Genomic DNA, 19,680 nt, shown 5'->3' on the forward strand with positions numbered 1-19,680 from the left:
ATAACTCAAATAGTTACAACATATAAACAAAATTAACCATATAATGTAATATTTCAAGTTTAAGTAATTTCTTAGGTTTATATTAACACTGAGAAGTAGAATGTGTTAAAATGTGTCATAAAATCACTCAGACATCATCTCATTATCATTGCAGTTTTTTTATTTTGTATAAAATCTATTTGGTAACTGCATATGTATACACAATCTGATAGATGAATAATGAAAGTGAAAAACAACCATTTGTTATGACTGAATGCAATTATGACAGTGACACAAGTGACTAAAAGCTTGTGACAAAAACATTGATTTAAAAAACCTGGACACGACGACATCTGGCCTTAACGTAGTCGGACCATTGGCACTTTTGTTAGAAATTAAACAGATTTGGTTGAGAGCAATAGGGACTGAAAATATCTCCACTCGTTAAAGATAGTTCATCTGTTAAGTTAAACAATAAAACACATATCTGATAAGAAGATACAAGTGGTTATATAACAAATAAAGCAGTACTGACAACAGGATGAGGTTTCTTATTTGCACCAGCTGCACTAGAAAAAAAAAAATAGAAAACAAAAAAAAATCACCAAGCAAGTCCGTTGTGCGACAGGAATAAAAGGTTTCTGCTGATTCAGGCTACATGGATAATGACCACATGGGCAAATTCTGGTAACTTTCAGTATTCTCATCTGCAACTGCTTTGTTACAGACTGTCAGCAGGTATCTGCAATAAGCTCTGACATGTTAACAAAGCTACAGGATAAAGTAGGTAATGATAAAATAAATTATAGCTTTGATAATGCTTCTATACCACATCTATACAAATAATTTATCTTTTTCACATAAACAGCCTTCACCCTTGCACATACAAAAGATGCCAAGGAGGCCAATAGTTTAATACGTGCTATTTTGTAATAAAAGCATAAATAAATACATATGTACAAAAAATGTTTGAAAAATGTACAGGCACTTATAAAACATCTTTTTTTCCTGACACTTCAGCTACTGCTAGACAATATTTTCCTGTGCATTTTGGGGTGAAAAGGATCATTCAGTTGCTTGAGTGTTCTACGCTGCAGGACTGTCAACATGACAAACATCCTCTTCTGTTTTTACTTTACGGATGCGGCGCGCACCTCAGGCAAGAAGATCCTTCAGGACTATTTGTATCTTCTGAGCTCAATTCATCACCCCTCGTGTAGGCTCAGACAACTTGGATACAAAATGCTCAAATTAACTCACTTACAGGTTGTGAAACAACCATGGTGTTTACACCAACTGGCCAATTTCAAAAGCTCAACTGAAGGCCACAATACGTTGTAACATACAGCATCATATGGGCCAGGCTAAAGTCTATACAGTTCATCACAAGCAATGTGAAAAAACTGCACACACTCGAGTCATATCACACACACACACACCCTAAACACAGCTCGTCCTTTGACCCATCAATATGTACTTTGTAAACTACTCTTGCATCATTTTCAGTAACCAAATATTTCCATTTACTGCATTACTTTTTTTTGGTATTTCAGGAATGGGTGCTATGAAGTGGGCTTCCCTCAGACCTCCCCCTACATGTTTACATACAGCATTACATGTGTATGTCCTAGATTGTCATTTGAGAGTACAGTAACATGTTTGTTTAGGCTGCAGGGAAAGTGTTTTAGCAGTGGCATAAGGAGAGGATGGGATACTAAAACAAGGTACTAACCTGAGACGACTGTCCTGATCAGAAGCATAGTTGGGCAGGATGGCAGGGCACTAGACTAGACTACTCTTGATTATCTAGGCAGAGGACGCTTGATGCAATATTTCCAGTTCCAGTAAACGGCTTCATTCTTAAACCAGTCAATAACTTCACCACAACAGGTTGCATAACATAATTCCCATAGGGATATACAGTAAATCTGTATACAAAATAATTACAGTAAAACTGTTCATTAATTAATAGAGGACACTTAAAACGTGGGGAAACACATAGGATTAGGGCCAATGTCCGAGTACAGCTGAATTTTAAAAGGGGTACTCCACCAACTTTACACATAAAGGCCAGTTGACACTGTCTGGGGTAGCTTGGTCCAGTCATAGAAAATAACCCTGATGATGTCATCGTGATGTTATCAGGGTTACCTTGAGATTTCAAAAATTTGATTACATTACATACTGAGATGAGAAAAGATGACAGTAATTTACAGGTAGGGAAGGTCTAATGAAAGATGATACAGCGTTGTATTATGGGAAATGTAGCATCCATTTTTGGAGCTTGGCCCATTGTAGGGACTAAATGACAAAAATATTTTCACCATTCTTCTTCTTTTTAAAAAAAAAAATCCGTCTAACTTTATGGCGTTCCAACACTAAATCACTGGAGTACCCCTTTGAGTGTGTTTTTCATACTGGATGGACAAGTCCCATGGTCCCACTAGAAAAAATGCATTACTCTATCCATTCTGCCGTCTCAGGCCTGTCTAAATAAGATGATGACCAGTCCCCAGACTGGCTTAATGATGCTGCAGATGACTCTGCACAAGCCAACTCTGTGTTTACCATGTTGTTCAGAGTACAAAGCAGACTGTACTTGATTGACTGTAAATTGTGGATAGCTTAGGAGAACACCATTTAAAAAAAAAAAAGAAAAAAAGGTTAGTGTCTGTGTCTCTGAGGTTGATGAGTTCTACAGTAAATATTTTGCATGTAGTACCTGAGAAAAAGACAATGGGACAGAAAAGATGTCACAACAAAGAGATTTCTATAGAATTCAATTGCATTCGGTACAGAGAGTGTCTCTTGAGACACGTTCTTTCATTAGCCACTTTCTCTCATTACCTGTCACACACACACACACACACACACACACACACACACACTTCCCCAATGCAGAACTTATGTAAAAGCAACCACGTGGTACTAGAGCAAGGCATTCTGGAAACAATAGTGCATTGTTGGGGTCCAACCATGGAACCTGAATGACTGATTATTTGTCACTCCCACATCTTTTGCATGAATGCCTCAGCTTGTGAGGTCCTTTTGGTCAAAGGTGATTTGACGGACCAAGTAGATGGCGACAGCACCGAACATGGCAGAGAAGGCAATATAGGCAGTGACGGACTGTGCGAACTGAACGATCATGCCCATGAAGAGGGTAGGAAAAACCTGAGAGAGGAGGAAGGTGCTGTCCAAGATGGCAAAGTCCAAACCCACACCACGCTTCTCATACCCCAACTCTGCCTCCTCCTGTTCTGTGCCAACGGAGCTGTGAGATGAGCCGTTCTGGCTGTGTGGACTGGGGTAGTACTCAAAACTGTCCTGGCTTAAGAAAGCATTCCCATAGGGAGTCCCTGTTTTGTGATTCAGTCCATCCTCCTCTTTCACTGGTGTCAAATACACAGAGTCCCGCTTGGTTGCAATATCATTTTTATACATGCTTTTGGTTTTCCTTTTTGGCATATAGACCTGAAATGAGACAAGAAAAGAGTCAACTTATCAAATCATACTGATTTTGTCAATATACAACTTTGATGTTTACTTACCTCTTTCTCTTTGTGGTAGTGGCAGGTGAGTGTGTAGGGCAGAGTCTGCAGCGTGGCGTACGCATACCCAGTGAGGGCCGCCATTACAGTAACCAAGACCACACTTTTGGACAGGCAGATGACCAAAGCAGAGACTGTGAAGCTCACCATACTGCTCAGGTAGATCCACCGTGAGCCAAAATGGCAAACCAAACGACTCATGACCAGGGAGAAAAAGGTTGAGGTAGCACACTGCAGGAACAGGCCCAGACTGCCCATACGGATACCTGAAAGAAAAATTCAACTTGTATCACAACCAGCCGAGCCCAGGGGGAGCCAGAAACCCTACTGATTGCTCAAGCTCATGAACACACAGGCACACATCAGGGTGGGGAGACATTCACAGAGCTCTGCGGCAATGTATGGGGTGACTGGCTTGGACAATGACACACAGCATTAACCTTGGATAAATCCTTCAAAAGCCAGAGAGGGCGACACACCCAGGCCTGTCCTTGTTTACTGAAGCAATGTGACTCTTTTCCAGAGTCTGGCCCAGTGAGCCAAACAGACAAACAAGCATTTGGATGAGGTCTCAACAACTGTCTGAGGCCAAGGAGAGTTGTAGACTACTTAGCAGAATTAGATTCACTTATGTTGCCTGCTGCATGGCATCAAAAGTTTTTTTTAATTCCCATATAAATACATTAACAGTTAGCTTATGGTCTATGAGTGACATGTTTTGATCTTGTGATGCATCATTTCCTACATCTGATAAACCAGTGTCTACCTATATAAGCAAGGTGTTAGATTTAGATGTATGTGAAACTTAGGACAACTTGTCTAAGATGTGAATCAGTCACTGGCACTGGAGGTAAAGACAATGTCCTTATAATGAGTATATTATAACTAATACCATTTATAATGAAATAAACTAAATTTTTGGTTAGTTCTCCAGTACAGTAGAATAATAGCAGCATTTGAATTCTCCCTTGTAACTTGGCCTTCAAACTCGATACTCATGAAATATTTGTTTTGCACCTTCTGACAGAATCATAGAACGCAACAGTTTTCCTTAATGACAACATTTTCAATAAGTTGTAGTCAATGTGGGATTTTGTTTCCATTTTTAATAATGTTACCCATTTATCCACATTTATATCACCCCTTGGTTAAGGTTTTTTTTTTTTTAGTACTAACCCATGGAAGCTGGACTGACAACATGTCTGGACTGTTATTTATTTCAGTCTGCATTCACCCTGATCTCTCAGTTTGCTCTCAGTGTAGATCAGTTCAGCATCAGAGCAGAGAATCACTTATGTGAAAGCAGCTGTGGATCATATTACTCCTGGAAAGCAAAGCTGCCAGGCCCACTTTACAAACGCCACAGAGCCAGAATGCTACTGAATCTGTGCTCAGGATTCTGCATTATGTTTATATTTCTATAGCACAGGCTTCACAGATAAATATTTTGCACTGCAGCTCTTCCCAGTTGGAAAGGTGATCATAAAAGAATAGCAGTTACTATTAAAAAAAGTAAGTAAAAGTCCACGTAACTGAAGAGAAAGTAGATAACATTCCTGCAGAGGAACATCTGCAAGCTGAATGATGTGGTTTAATAACATCCGCTGTGTTTCAGATTAAACAACTGCGGCCCAGACAGACCTCAGAATTGTGTGCTTTGGCCGTCTACCTGACTTGAATGAACATGTTCTTTGTGTGCCGACTCCTTGACATTAATTCTTTGCGAGTGTGACATTCCTCGTGGTCCAGCAAGCACAGGGAGGAGAGACAGAGGAAAAGTAAAAAGTAAACACAAAGTAGGGAGGGAGATAGAGGTGGGGAAAGAGGGAGGAGAAAGATATGTGGATGGATGAAAATGTCAAAATGAAAGAGGGGAGAATGGTGAGAGAGGAACAGTTGAGAACAAGGTTTAGAGGATGAGAAACACCGGTGGACAGTGGCAGGAAAGGACAGATAAAATGAGAAGGGAAGTTAAAACAAAGTAAAGTAGAGCGAGACAATGGAAAAGCTGAAAGTAAACAAAAGGAGACTTTAAAGAATTAACTCATGGGCACGATGGTCTGCCTTATATCTATTTACTTAAGCTTCATTCTTCCCCTTTACTGTTCTTTCTCAAACGTCATCTGGTAAAATATACCAAAGAAAGAAGTCTTCCTAGCATCCTTGGCCCTCTTACACCACAGATTTGTTCAGGCTTATCTGCCAGTAGACCATCTTTCTAAAATGTTATATTCAGGTAGAATCATCCAGCTAAGGATTTGCATAGCTATAAAATATAGTCATACAAATGTCTAGCAGGATTAGTGACAAAGCTGTGATTTACAGAGCAGGAACAGCAATGGATAAAGATTGTGTGTATTTATTTACAATTTCTAAAGTGCAGGGGTGGAAAGAAATAACTGAAATGCCTTGGATTGGCTTGACTTTGGCTTAAGCATACTTACCCCAAAGGATTTTTTACTTGTTCAGTGGCATATCTACACAAAACGTTCATCATGTCATGTCATCTCTCAAGTCTTGCTTTAGTGTCTATGTTAACGGCTGGTCTTTGCTGTGTATGTCAAATGAGGGCACCAGGAAGGCATACAGGCATGCGGGAACACAGGCTCCGTCTTCCACCTGTGCCCGAGGAATGTGAGTGCATCCTGCCCAGCTGTGACAGAGCAGACAGCAGAGCCACGATGGACCCTAAGCCAGTTTATGTGGACAGGTGGTGGAGGTAAAGCTGTTGTCTCAAGTCTCACTAGCGCAATGGCAAGTTTGTTTTGTAATATGCTATTAGGTAATAAAGATTTTCTTCTGTGAGCAGATTATTGAAGGCACCATCTCATTCAATCTAGTGCGTGTACCACAATGAGCTACTTACACATTTAGAAAGATATTGTTTGAAAGCAAAAGATAAAAGTTCACATTAACAAATAAATCTTTAAGATACTGTTACGGACCTTCATCGTATCTTTGTCTGGACACACTTCCTGGTAATGCACTGGGCACACCCTCGTACAGGCCTTCCCCCACAAAGTCTGTGTAGAAAAGCATAAAAGACATGACAGCCATCCAGCTGCAGAGCTGAGCCACACACAGCTGCCTCATGACCGCCGGGACGTGGCAGTAGCTCCTGTAGATGGCCGGGGTCATGGACCAGCATGTTCTTAGCAGGCACAGCAGGGGTCCAGACTTCAGCAGCCTAAGCTTGCACTTCAGCAGGTAGCAGCACGAGCGTGGCACGCCACACTGACCGGCCTCCATCGCACCAGCCCCAGACTCCAGCGGGGATCCAGAACCCACCAAGCCACTGCTGGCACACAAGGGTTCCTCAGACACCTTCATAGTGATGAGCAAACTGGAGATGAAGATGAGGATGAGAAGGGAGAAGAGGCACTCGGCCTGGCCTCCTAGGTAAACGGAGAGCAGGCCACGGCTCCAGTCCAGCGCGGGTAACAAATAACCCACACAGCCTCCCAAGCTGACCATGAAGGAGAACATGGCAAAGGCTTGACCACAGTCCTCCTCGTCCCGATACAGATCTGACAAAAGAGCCTCCAGTGGTGTGAAGCACACTTGTCCACAAAAGTCAAGGAGCCCCACCCCAAAGATAAGGAAGCCCACCTGTAGCAAAGCAAAAACCACATTAAGGAAAGTTACAATTTAAACTTGAAAAAGGTGTGAATCAACACCATGGTACAACATATGTTAATTTCTTGTCTTATGTGCTTTGGTAGAATTCACCTAAATGACTATCTTACCTGGAGAGTGCGTCCACCCCATGCTAGGCGTGCAGCCAGTATGTCAGCGTGGGGAATGATGAAAAGCGCCACAAGGACTCCTAAAGACAGCAGCCAGATAAAAGGCCGTCGTCTGCCATAACTGCTGTTGCAGTGGTCACTGGCTGAGCCAATCAGAGGGATGAGCAGGAGGCCGAGCACGGGACCAATACCTGTGGACCAAACCAGGAATACACAGAAAGTGAGAGACAACACTAACCAAGCATAGAATATGGAGAGGACAAAAAGCACAGAGGAAGATGACATGGCAGTGCAAAGCACATTTTAATAACAAGGCAATTCAAAGTGCTTTACATAAAAGCAACATAGGGTTATATAAAAATGACACTTAAGTACAATTTTTTTAAAGAGTCAAATAGAAAATGAAACGGTTTTATAGAATCTTCATAATTTCTTTGAGGGGTTACAAATAATCAGACTTTTCAACATCCATTGTTTTGCTTTTTTGATTTCCCATCTCTCACACCAATCAAACCTGATCGTCTTTATCATACAATATTTATTCCCTCTTATTCATAATCATCTCCGTGAATCCAGATTGTTTGCACTATATATAAAAGCAGTCAAAACAGCGGAGAAAAACTCGGCCCTGCTCAGACCGCAAACCTCAAAGTACAACGAAATTGGGACAACGTTATGTGCGCGCAATATGTATTTACAATTGTTTGAAACAGACTGCAGGAGGAGCAAGTTATTTTCCTTTCTGCATTTAACTCATATGTTCCAAGCAGATTTTCACAATATCCTGAGCCAAAAACACATGTGTCTATATAATCCCTGGTTTACAACAGCTACTATGACTGTTGTTTTTGGGGTTGTTTTTTTAAAATCAGACTGCCTTCTACTGTTAATTGCTCCTTGCTGTTGCCCTGCCAGGGGGTGAACTGCATGTGCTGCTCTGCCATCATCACTGACTGCTGGTGATGGTTCCTACAGATGGCCTGCTGCCTGAAGGAAACCCACCCTCAGCTCATCCTCCACATGTGGTCAGGTCTGACTAATTAGAACACACCCATGTTCGCATAGGGACACATACAATATTTGAAACAACCCAATCTTGGGGCTACAGTTTGACATAAGAAAAAAGTACCCAATGGAGATTATAAACAAGCACAATTGTGTTTACATTCATAGTTTCTCATCAAAAGACACTTTGTGTTCAGCCATATTATAAATTTATGTCTTTTTTTTTTTTATTAAATACAAACAATACAGGGACCTGTTCATCAAAACATTTCTCTACTGCCCTACTAGGGGTGGAAAACTCCACAGCAAAGAAGCATCCCTGGAATACACAACTTCCCCAAGATCCATTTGTAGTCTTTCTACAGTTTGACAAGAAACTGAAACACAGAAAGAAAGACAACATTTGTGTTTCTGGTGTCCAGAAGCCCCAAAGAAGTTGAAAGACTGGGCAGGTAAGCAGGGAAATAGACAAGCAAAGACAAAGAGACAGGCAGGCAATTTGAGACTGACAGACAAGTTGACTACAGCCATGCAGTCAGCACCTCCGCCAAATTTCTTCTTGCTGCAGCTGTAGAGCCACATCATAACACTCCTCACCATCTACAGTCTCACATACACTCTCCCCACTCAGTAGCTGCTAACTACTCCCTGCAATATACTATATATCAGACACACACACAAACACTAAAGCATGCTTTCTAGCTTCTGAATATGATGCATGCTGCTTTCCAGCTCTGTTTACAGATGCACACACATCAGTGTGGTGTCTAACTGAACCCACACACAACATATGACCCTACCCAATATAAAACGTGTCACATTTCATAATGTGCTTTGTTACTTAAATACACACCTAAATATGCTTAAAAATAACACAACTAATGGACACCACAGCACAGAATTATCTTCTCCACTACCAGAGAGGAAACCAGAGAGGGAAAGTAACAACTGGAGTATGAAGCAGCCAACAAATGGCTATTAGATAAAGTAGAGAGCAGCCATCTGAGAACCTGACACTACCGCTTGGGGAAATTAGCTTTAACCCTCCCAAGACCCAATATCTAGCTTCATTCAAATAACACTCCGGCACCCCATTATAATACAGGCAGATGAGGATTAGGTTCAGTGCCATTTCCAGATTGGCTGTTTGGGAGGAACTCTGTAATGAAATCATTTTTCTTCATCACTACCAGATGTTACAGAAAGTGAAGTTAGCAGTTTACTGTTTAATCTTTATGCTTGAATAGTCACTTCATTCATCCACACAGAGCGTTTTGGTTTGGTGGAATTGTATCCATCGTCTGTATAATCACAAGACAATGTCTCAAAGAGAGGCCTTTAGTGAAGATCATGTGAATGCCATTTGAGCTGACAGGATAATGCAACTATTCACATCACTTACAAGTAAACTGAGTTAACAGTGTGCAAATATATACCATATGGGTGGTTATATGTACACCACTAATCCAACTTATTTGCATGCACTAAAAGTCTTAATGTTTGCATTAGGAAGAGTTCCAAGTAGTCTTTTCAGACTATTGTTGAAGCCACAAATGCACAGCCTGAGGCAAAACTGAATTATAGGCTAGCCAGACATAATGGTCCAGTGTACATTCTCTAGAGTGTTTGTGGTAGGGTTGTTCTGATTGGCGACTGGATCGCCTATCAACGAGTGAAGGGATGATCAGCAATTAGTTTTTCCATGCGCCATATATTAAGGCGACTTTAACTAACTCACTATCAGAACTAAGATGACATAAAAACAGTCTCTAGAATTTGCACCGCACTGCAGTGTTTCTTATTTATAGAAATACAGTTTGTATTTATAGATTTATTTGTGGCGACACCACACACCACAATAGCAATGCTGACCACCACATGCTATTTAATAGGAGTAAAATAATTCATTGAGGAAATGCCCGCAGCGCATAGCTTCACTCAACACCTCCACTTGCTCGCTCTCTCTCTCCCACCAACACATTGAAACGGAGTAGTGTGTATAGAGAAAAACTAATGCACTGAAGTTAACTCTGAGAAGTTAGTCTATCTATTTTCTTAATTCAACACTGTCAATGTCAGAGACTGATATGTTAACGTTAGAATACAGCTACACAGTAATTGTGTTGGTATTTCACTGACTTGCTGCAACGTAACACCGCCCACTGGCGATCAGAGGTGATGTCAAGTAGCCATGATCAGTAGTGATGTGCAATACCTCTTAATTCCTAAACGATCCAATACCAAGGCTGGTATTGCCGACACAAATGCTTTTTACATATTTTATTTTCTAGTTTAATGTGACCTCCCCCTCCCGTTTCTGTATTTGTGAGAGAAATAAGGAGTCGACTGTAGCCTTATCAATTCAAAATAATAGCTCCATAATGACAAGACATCAAACTACTGTCATATTCTTTAATTATAATAAAAATAGCCTGCTCAGAATTGCCGCTTCATAACATCATCCTATTATTGTGACTTAATAGGGTGACCAGATGTCCCGAAAAATCCGGGACAGTCCCGATTTACGAGCAGTTGTCCCTACTCCTGTCCGGTTTGTCCCAAAAATTAGACCCAACGTGAGTTTTGATTATAGCCTAATTAAACATTAAATACTGATCGTTGTGTAGTTCTCTTGCTCCAGCAGGGGTTGCAGGTTATCTGTAGGCTACATTGTGGCAACAGCGTTGTTAAAGCCACAAAGTAACAGTCATCGTGCTCTTTTCCCCATTTTGTTTTCTTGTGGTCAGTGGAAGTTACAGTCGCGAGGACAGGGAAAGTGTCGCTTCAGGCAGCCACGGTGGCGGAGAGATCTGACACGCGCCTTGCACAGATAGATGTGACAGACACCGCACTGATGACATGAATAAAATAAAAATTAGGTTAAAGATCATGATTTACCCACTGTTACATAACCATAGTTGTTGTGTTTTTCCTAATGACAAACAAGCAACTTCTTGAACAAAGATAGGCTACTTAATTAGGGCCCGAGCACGACTGTGCGAGGTCCCTATTGAATTTGTAAATTTTTTTTTTTTTTTCTTTCTGCAAAGTAAGCTCCATTTTGGGGACCTGAGCATACTCGAAAACTCAAACTTTGCACACATGTCAGGACTGGTGAAAAATTTCGTATTTTATGGGTTTCGCACATGGGCGTGGCAAAATGACTTACTAGCGCCACCTAGAAAATTGGAAAACAAATTTGCCCCTCGTTCACGTTCAACCTACATGCACGAAATTTTCTGGGGACGTGTATAATATCAAGACGCTCAAAAAAGCCTCAAGAACCCATACCCTAAACTCAACAGGAAGTCGGCCATTTTGAATTTTACGGCCATTTTTGTATGATTTACACACTTCGTACTTTAACGAACTCCTCCTAAGGATTTAGTCGGATCAACGTCAAATTTCTGCTGTGCCTTCTAAAGGCATTGACGATGAAAAGCTGTGCTATTTGCGAGTTTTCGTCAATGGGCGTGTCCGTGGCGTGGCGTCAAAGATCAACTCTTCGCCATGACACAGGAAGTTGTTGTAACTTCAGTGTACATGCTCACATCTGAACCAAACTTTACGTGCTTGATAACTCTCCCACCCCGCTGACATCTACACACCAATACCGATTTATATTCACATAGCTTCACATAGGTGACACAGGAAGTGACATATAACACCTTCATGCGGCGTCGGAACCGCGTACCAAATTCACAGCCGCACCGGCAGAGCTCCAGAATATGCAACTCGGCCAGCTCACACCCGGACACACTACAAGTGTGAGGGCCCGCCCAACGCTGCTTGCAGCTTTAATTTTAGCCTTGTGTTTAGATTTTCACGTGTGGGAATGTTTATTGACAGTACGGATAGCCACGCCCCCCGTCCCGAATTTCACTCATTCCTTATCTGCTCACCCTATGATTTAATCTTAGATGTTTAGCGAAGTTTGCGGTGTTGCCAAAGTATTTCATTGTCTTCGCACACACACCACACATCATACAACATTATTACCTTCTCAGCTAAAATACAACCAGACGTGACTGCTTTTACAGTCAGTCAGAGTCAGGCCCCATCCACACTACTCAGTTTTAGTTTACAAATGGAGAATTAAAACGAATACGATCTCCTTCCACACCAGCGTCTCCGCTGCGTTTTGGAGTTGATCTCCCATTACATTAAAACGACTGAAAACGCACAGCTAGGACCCGTTCAGGTGCACTGGGCATGCGCGTGACAGTGTAAACATGAAGCAGATGGTCTACTTCGTAGTTACAGAAGATTTGGCAAAAGAATAAATAATTTTTTTTGTTACATGGATTAATAACGAGCTGGGACTGTTACTGAATGTAACACGGGAGTGTGGTGTCAGAAAACAGACTGGGAGTTGTTGCAAAGTAAACGGCGACATGCACAGTAGCCTACAAGTGTAGGCAGATGAGTAAAATAATAATAAAAATATGATGTCAAAAACCCGGTCAGCAGCATTGTGTTTCTGCTTTGCAAGACCCAATCAGAGAGCAGAGCGTGAGCGGCTCCGTCGTCCTTTCTAAAGTCCTCCGTTTTGGCCCTTCTTCACTAAAACGCCCTCCGAAGTTTTGAAACGCAGAACAGGTTCGGCGGCGTTTCCAAACTTCTCCGTTTTAGGTCTTTTCATCGTTGTAGGCTGGACGGTAGGTTCAAACGTAGCAAAAGGTCTCCGTTTTAATTCGAAAACGCAGTAGTGTTGACGGGGCCTCTGTATTCCGTCACAGAGCCATAGCACAAGACTTTGACAGGCAGAAGGAAAAGTAGTTCCTATGAACAAAGTATAATTAGGATACAATCATCCTGGTGACAGGAAGATACTTATGATAAAACACACACTCCAAATTACTGAGTTTAGATATCGATCCTTTTATACGAGTATCGATCCTACAGCAGGAAACGTTGGTATCAGAAATATCCTTTAGGATCGCACATCACTAATGATCAGACGATATGAAAATAGAGACGATTGCCCAACCCTAGTTTGTGGTGGTGCACAAGGCAGTACACTGCACAGAGCAATATTAGTAACTTTTCATGGATAAGACAGTACACATAATTGTAAGCAATGATAGCCGTAAAATGTTCTGTATCTTGTATGTTAAAAGTGAAAGATAATACGCATTAACCATCCTTGATTTGAGGCTGTAGATTGTGGAGTATTGGATTATGCTGTAAACTTTTTCTTGCATGTTTTACATAGAAAATATCAAACAGCTTATAATACAATGACACAACCACCACAAACCTCAGCCTCAAAAATGACAATACAGTTTGAGCAATGCCTCTCTTGCACAGACTCAACAAAACTGGTACATTTATTACAAAGCTGGATTGCATTGTAGTGGTATCATGTTCAATTGCGTCCACCACCTGCATTTGTCACCAACAGGCGCCTTTCAATCTTATTAGATTGCATAATAGGAGACCTATTATGCTTTTCCACATTTTATGACATATCTACAATGTTATAATGTTGGATGTTCATGTTAAACATTGCCAAAGTTTTAAAAAAATGGGTTAAAGCATTTATAAGAAATCACTGTGAGCAAAAACCTCAGGTTTCCTCCTGTTCTGAATGCTCGGTTTTGAACTGCTTTTCTTCCAACAGCTCCCTTCTATGTAATACCAAGCCAGACAGAGCCGGTGTTCCATATATGGGCATGTGCTCCCACACTAAGAGAAGGGTCCAGCTGCAGCCTGCAAACAAATGTGAATGAAGTTGATGGAAGTTGAACTTCCATATATGGTTTGTCCCAGAAGCCACCCCGCACAAAACGTGATGACGTTTATCTCGACCTGTGTGACTGGGCCTGGGGGAGCTAACCGGAGCTAGCTAGCTATTAACCATTCCTGACAGCTCCCCGAAGTATATTCCTCTTACCCTAACCATCACAGGGTGTGTGCCTAAAGTTACTGATTATATGTATGTCGACCAGTTAACCTCCATTGTGTTGCTGTGCAGCCTCCGGTAACGTTACTGCAGCTATATAACACCCGTTGGCCCCATGGCTTCTCGGAGCTTCTCAGCTCCGAAAATGTTTGAACACATTTTTGATTTGCCGCCACAGTTGATTTCTCGCCTAAAAACTTTTCAGAAGTGTATTTAAAGTTCTGTTGGCCTCTAAAGAATAAAATGTTTGCATTAAATGCTACGTATTTGTATAGCGCCTTTCTAGTTTTTTCAACCACTCAAAAAGGGACAAACCATATTCAGAAGTTCAACTTCCGTCAGGTCTGCGGGCTGCAGCTGGATATACTTACACACAGGGCGATGCTCAGTCTGCCTGTTCCGCCAAGCAACAACAGCCTGGTAACATGCTTCAGGTCTTGGCCAATCAGAAGACAGTGGGCTTTGAGAGGGGGGGCCTTAAAGAGACAGGAGCATCTACAGCTTGTTCAGACAGAGGCTGAAATGAAGGCCTACATGAAGAATCAGTATAAGAAAAAATATATATATACACTGCTCAAAAAAATAAAGGGAACACTAAAATAACACATCCTAGATCTGAATGAATGCAATAATCTCATTAAATACTCCTTTCTTTACATAGTTGAATGTGCTGACAACAAAATCACACCCTAATTATCAATGGAAATCAAATTTATCAACCCATGGAGGTCTGGATTTGGAGTCACACTCAAAATCCGATCCAACTTTAATGTAATGTCCTTAAAACAAGTCAAAATGAGGCTCAGTAGTGTTTGTGGCCTCCACATGCCTGTATGACCTCCCTACAACGCCTGGGCATGCTCCTGATGAGGTGGCGCATGGTCTCCTGAGGGATCTCCTCCCAGACCTGGACTAAAGCATCCGCCAACTCCTGGACAGTCTGTGGTGCAACGTGGTGTTGGTGGATGGAGCGAGACATGATGTCCCAGATGTGCTCAATTGGATTCAGGTCTGGGGAACGGGCGGGTCAGTCCATAGCATCAATGCCTTCCTCTTGCAGGAACTGCTGACACACTCCAGCCACATGAGGTCTAGCATTGTCTTGCATTAGAGAGGAACCCAGGGCCAACCGCACCAGCATATGGTCTCACAAGGGTTCTGAGGATCTCATCTCGGTACCTAATGGCAGTCAGGCTACCTCTGGCGAGCACATGGAGGGCTGTGCGGCCCCCCAAAGAAATGCCACCCCACACCATTACTGACCCACCGCCAAACCGGTCATGCTGGAGGATGTTGCAGGCAGCAGAACGTTCTCCACGGCGTCTCCAGACTCTGTCACGTCTATCTCATGTGCTCAGTGTGAACCTGCTTTCATCTGTGAAGAGCACAGAGCGCCAGTGGCGAATTTGCCAATCTTGGTGTTCTCTGGCAAATGCCAAACGTCCTGCACGGTGTTGGGCTGTAAGCACAACCCCCACCTGTGGACATCGGGCACTCATACCACCGTCATGGAGTCTGTTTCTGACCGTTTGAGCAGACACATGCACATTTGTGGCCTGCTGGAGGTCATTTTGCAGGGCTCTGGCAGTGCTCCTCCTGCTCCTCCTTGCACAAAGGCAGAGGTAGCGGTCCTGCTGCTGGGTTGTTGCCCTCCTACGGCTTCCTCCACGCCTCCTGATGTACTGGCCTGTCTCCTGGTAGCGCCTCCATGCTCTGGATACTACGCTGACAGACACAGCAAACCTTCTTGCCACAGCACAGGATGAGCTGCACTACCTGAGCCACTTGTGTGGGTTGTAGACTCCGTCTCATGCTACCACTAGAGTGAAAGCACCGCCAGCATTCAAAAGTGACCAAAACATCAGCCAGGAAGCATAGGAACTGAGAAGTGGTCTGTGGTCACCACCTGCAGAACCACTCCTTTATTGGGGGTGTCTTGCTAATTGCCTATAATTTCCACCTGTTGTCTATTCCATTCGCACAACAGCATGTGAAATTGATTGTCAGTCAGTGTTGCTTCCTAAGTGGACAGTTTGATTTCACAGGAGTGTTACTGACTTGGAGTTACATTGTGTTGTTTAAGTGTTCCCTTGTATTTTTTTGAATCATGCAAAGCTGCCATACAGGAGTCACAGAACTACAATATAGGACTGGAAAGGCAGTATAGTAGGTCTCCTTCTGGTAATAATCCTGTTTCTTTGGTTCAGCAGCTGTCTGACACTCCAGCTGTTTTAAACTTTGAAGTTAAGCGACTGTGAGATTATGCTAGGGGAAATGTCTGTCACCTCTCAGTTTAAACCATTTCCCTAAGGACAAAACAGAAGACGAGCATTCTGGATTTGAACACATACATTTCTTTTAAACTTTTGTTCTGCAGTCGAATCACTGTTTACACTGCAGCTGGATTGTCCACATGTTAGAAAGACTTAACAAGAAAGCATAAACAAGGTTTTGTATTTTCTAGCTGATTGTTCCTTTATCTTAAGTGTAATGTCAGAGGAAGACAGATTTAGAGGCTCGTCATTTTAACTTCCTGCACTTTTTTACCAAGGAGTGATGTGATTTAACAACAAGGTTACAGAGTGCTGCTATATAGAAAACTGATTTTGAATTTCAGTATTTGGCTGTCTGAATCCATCTTCTCCCAGTTACAGACAGACACTCATTTTTCCAACAAATCCTATACAAAAATAATATGAGACTACATAAAATACTATAGAAAACCATGGGAAAGCTGTGATACAGGACAATAGAAATATTAGTAGGCATGTATACATGCTAGGCCAAAAGGAACTAGGATTTAGCTTAGCTGTAAATATTATACAGTAGGCCTATGTGGCAATATTCTATTTAGTGATTATGCGTATGCATCGGTCCCATAAAAAACAAATACACCTGAAACATCCCTACAAAAGTGCTTCATTTACCAAGATCACAACAATAATTTTATGATCTTAACTAATAGAAAAGCATTTAGTGAAATAATAGTTTTTCCTTGTTTTACAATGAGCCATGTGAAGTGCAAAATGCAACACCATGTGTCAGTCTGTCTGGAGATCGTGGCTCTTCCTCAGGCGGTTTTCCCTCCTGCTGCCTTTAAATTAGCGCCTGATTACCACCTCAACAACACATAAACAACAGGTGATTTGGCCAGTGATTTGTGTAACGGCCTCAATTATGTCTTTATGACCTGAATGGGAAAGAAAATAGGAGCCCCGAGGCCTAGTCACGCCTCTGTGCAACGCCCACCACCACCACACAAACTTGGCTACCAGTGAACAAGGTCACGTCTTTATGTGTCAAACTAATTTACAAAACCTGACATTCCTTGGAGGGTACAGCCTATTGTGATTTACAATACTTCCCATGACGTCAATAGCAGCTAATGAAATTGTTTTCCATTTGTGTTATGGCTTTAATGTAACCACAGCAAGCAGAGCATTCAGATTGATTAAAATTAAATCTAATTTCTTTTCAGCCCTATGACAATACACAAAGTATTCCAAAGTGAATAAATGGCACTCAAGGGCTATAAAAAAAATCTATCGTTTGAAACATTCGGACAAGAAACAATCACTCATGTGGTCAGTAAACAAGCCAAAGAGGGGATAGTTTAATCCTAGCTGTTCAGCAATCTATCCTTGAGTGTTTGTGCAAGTGCCTTTCATGTTTAATGAAATCCTTGTCAGAAAGGGACAGAGAGGGAGACATGACGAGACTCTCGTCACAAGACAATGTGCATGTGTGTGAGAGAAAGGCAGAAGCAAAACGTGCTTTGCATACACACACAAAGTGGCCGGTTAACCACATTCACCAATTTCAGTCTTTACCAAGTCCTTACCTAGCACCATGGTCATGTAGCGCTCCTCCACTCCAGCCTCCAGCAGCAGCGGGGGCACGTATGTGATCCCAGCTGCCACACAGATCTCCAGGCCACAGGTCAGGGAGTTCAGCAGGATGAGACGCCACTGAGACCTCCATCCGGGCATATTTACGGGGGCTGGCTCGCCTTTCCTCCCCTTTGGGATGGACACTACTGGGGGCAGAGGAGGGGGGAGGCACGCGGGCAGGGGCAAGGGGGGGAGCGTGGGGAGGAAGATGGTGCCCCAGTGGGACGAGAGGGTTGTCGGGGAAGGACAGCAGCAAAGACACGTGGATGTCTCAGATGATCTGAAGGATTCATCCTTTTCTCAGCATTCTGGATCTGAAGAGCACGGGAAGAGGAAAGGAGAACACTGAGAAAAGGAGTTTTAGCCAGCTTTTGAACAGCAAAATGAAAGAAACGCCTCTGTATGACACACAGCTTTCACACAGTCTTTGCAAGTCTAAAAGTATATATTTGCTGCAATTTCAGACTGTTAGAAAATGTCAGTAAGGGCTAAGGCACGCCACGTTAGACAGATCATTCCCAGGTTGCTACCTTTGGATGTCAGTGGCCTCAGGTTGCATGGGGAATATCAGCGTGACAGCTTTCCCACAACAAAATCCAACAAACGTAGATTCCAACATATTTTGTCAATACATAGATATATATGGAAACAGCAAATGATGTGATATTGATGTATTCTCTGAGCTCCTCACGTCAGCTTCAGGACAGCAGGAGCAACAAAAGGCGGACAGAGGAGATGAGTCAGCTGGAGCGACGTGGCAAACACACCAAACCACTTCCCAAGAGAATTCTCTCTCCCCTTGCTCGCCTTTTAAGTCTCAAAACAAGCATCAACCTTTCAAAAAGGAATCTAAGTTGAAGTTTCCCATCTCCCTCCTTATCCACCTCAGCCCCCCCACTCCACCCCTACTCCACCCCTACTCCACCACCCCCCCTTCCCACCCCTACTCCACCACCCCCCCCTTCCCTTCTCCATAATAACTCTAGTATTAGTGGGAGGATCTAAAATCCACCCTTTCCTTAGCTGACTCTGTCATTATCTGTGTTATTAAGCTCTGATTGCAGTTTTAGTCACACACGCAAGTCCTCCTTCCAGAAATGCAGATTACTACCATTGTTCAGCCGAGCGTGCATGAGACGGTCTTTAGCACCTGAAAAGACATGTCACTAACAGACTTTGAGGCAGGAGTTAAAGTTACACGTGAGAGAGATGATATAACACAGCATGGTTTAAAAACAAAAAGCTTTGTCGTGCCAGATACAGAAAAGTTAAAAGGTGGTGTGTTTAAGTCAGAGGTTAAGCTTTGTGCTTCAAGATGAATACAACACCACGGCAAACCCCCAACAACTGCCTCCTTGTTATTCCTGCATACTATCCTACACTGACAGACAAGTCAACCACACCTCAAATGATAATTTTTCCCCAGTGACAATAGCCGACATTCTCCATCACATGCCTTATTGTCAAAATACCATGTCTTCTCTGTTCACTCTCAAGCCAGTCCTGCATTTTGGAAGTGGTTATAGTCTTTAGTATTTGACTGAGACAAAAAAGAACAACCCCTTTTCTGACAAATTTAAAAGACATTAAAGGCGAGGAGAAAC

At 42.4% G+C, this 19,680-nt stretch overlaps 1 protein-coding gene across 3 annotated transcripts in view; it reads right to left on the minus strand.

Annotated features, from left to right (window-relative positions):
• Positions 1–142: 142 nt before the first annotated feature.
• The window catches only part of slc45a3 (solute carrier family 45 member 3), a 36,841-nt gene continuing 17,303 nt past the window's right edge, over positions 143–19,680 (minus strand). For all 3 annotated transcript variants that reach the window (XM_038705764.1, XM_038705765.1, XM_038705768.1), the window contains exons 2-6: positions 18,028–18,390; positions 7,277–7,467; positions 6,476–7,139; positions 3,531–3,796; positions 143–3,453 (exon numbers count right to left, since the gene is read on the minus strand). In XM_038705764.1, coding sequence (XP_038561692.1) covers positions 3,010–3,453; positions 3,531–3,796; positions 6,476–7,139; positions 7,277–7,467; positions 18,028–18,175 — 1,713 coding nt within the window. In that variant the 5' untranslated portion in view covers positions 18,176–18,390 and the 3' untranslated portion in view covers positions 143–3,009. The remainder of the gene's footprint in view (positions 3,454–3,530; positions 3,797–6,475; positions 7,140–7,276; positions 7,468–18,027; positions 18,391–19,680) is intronic.

This window comes from Micropterus salmoides, unplaced genomic scaffold (genome assembly GCF_014851395.1).
Source record: "Micropterus salmoides isolate LMB-PRFRI ecotype aquatic unplaced genomic scaffold, ASM1485139v1 Ms_hic_scaffold_8, whole genome shotgun sequence".
NCBI classification, from domain to species: domain Eukaryota; kingdom Metazoa; phylum Chordata; class Actinopteri; order Centrarchiformes; family Centrarchidae; genus Micropterus; species Micropterus salmoides.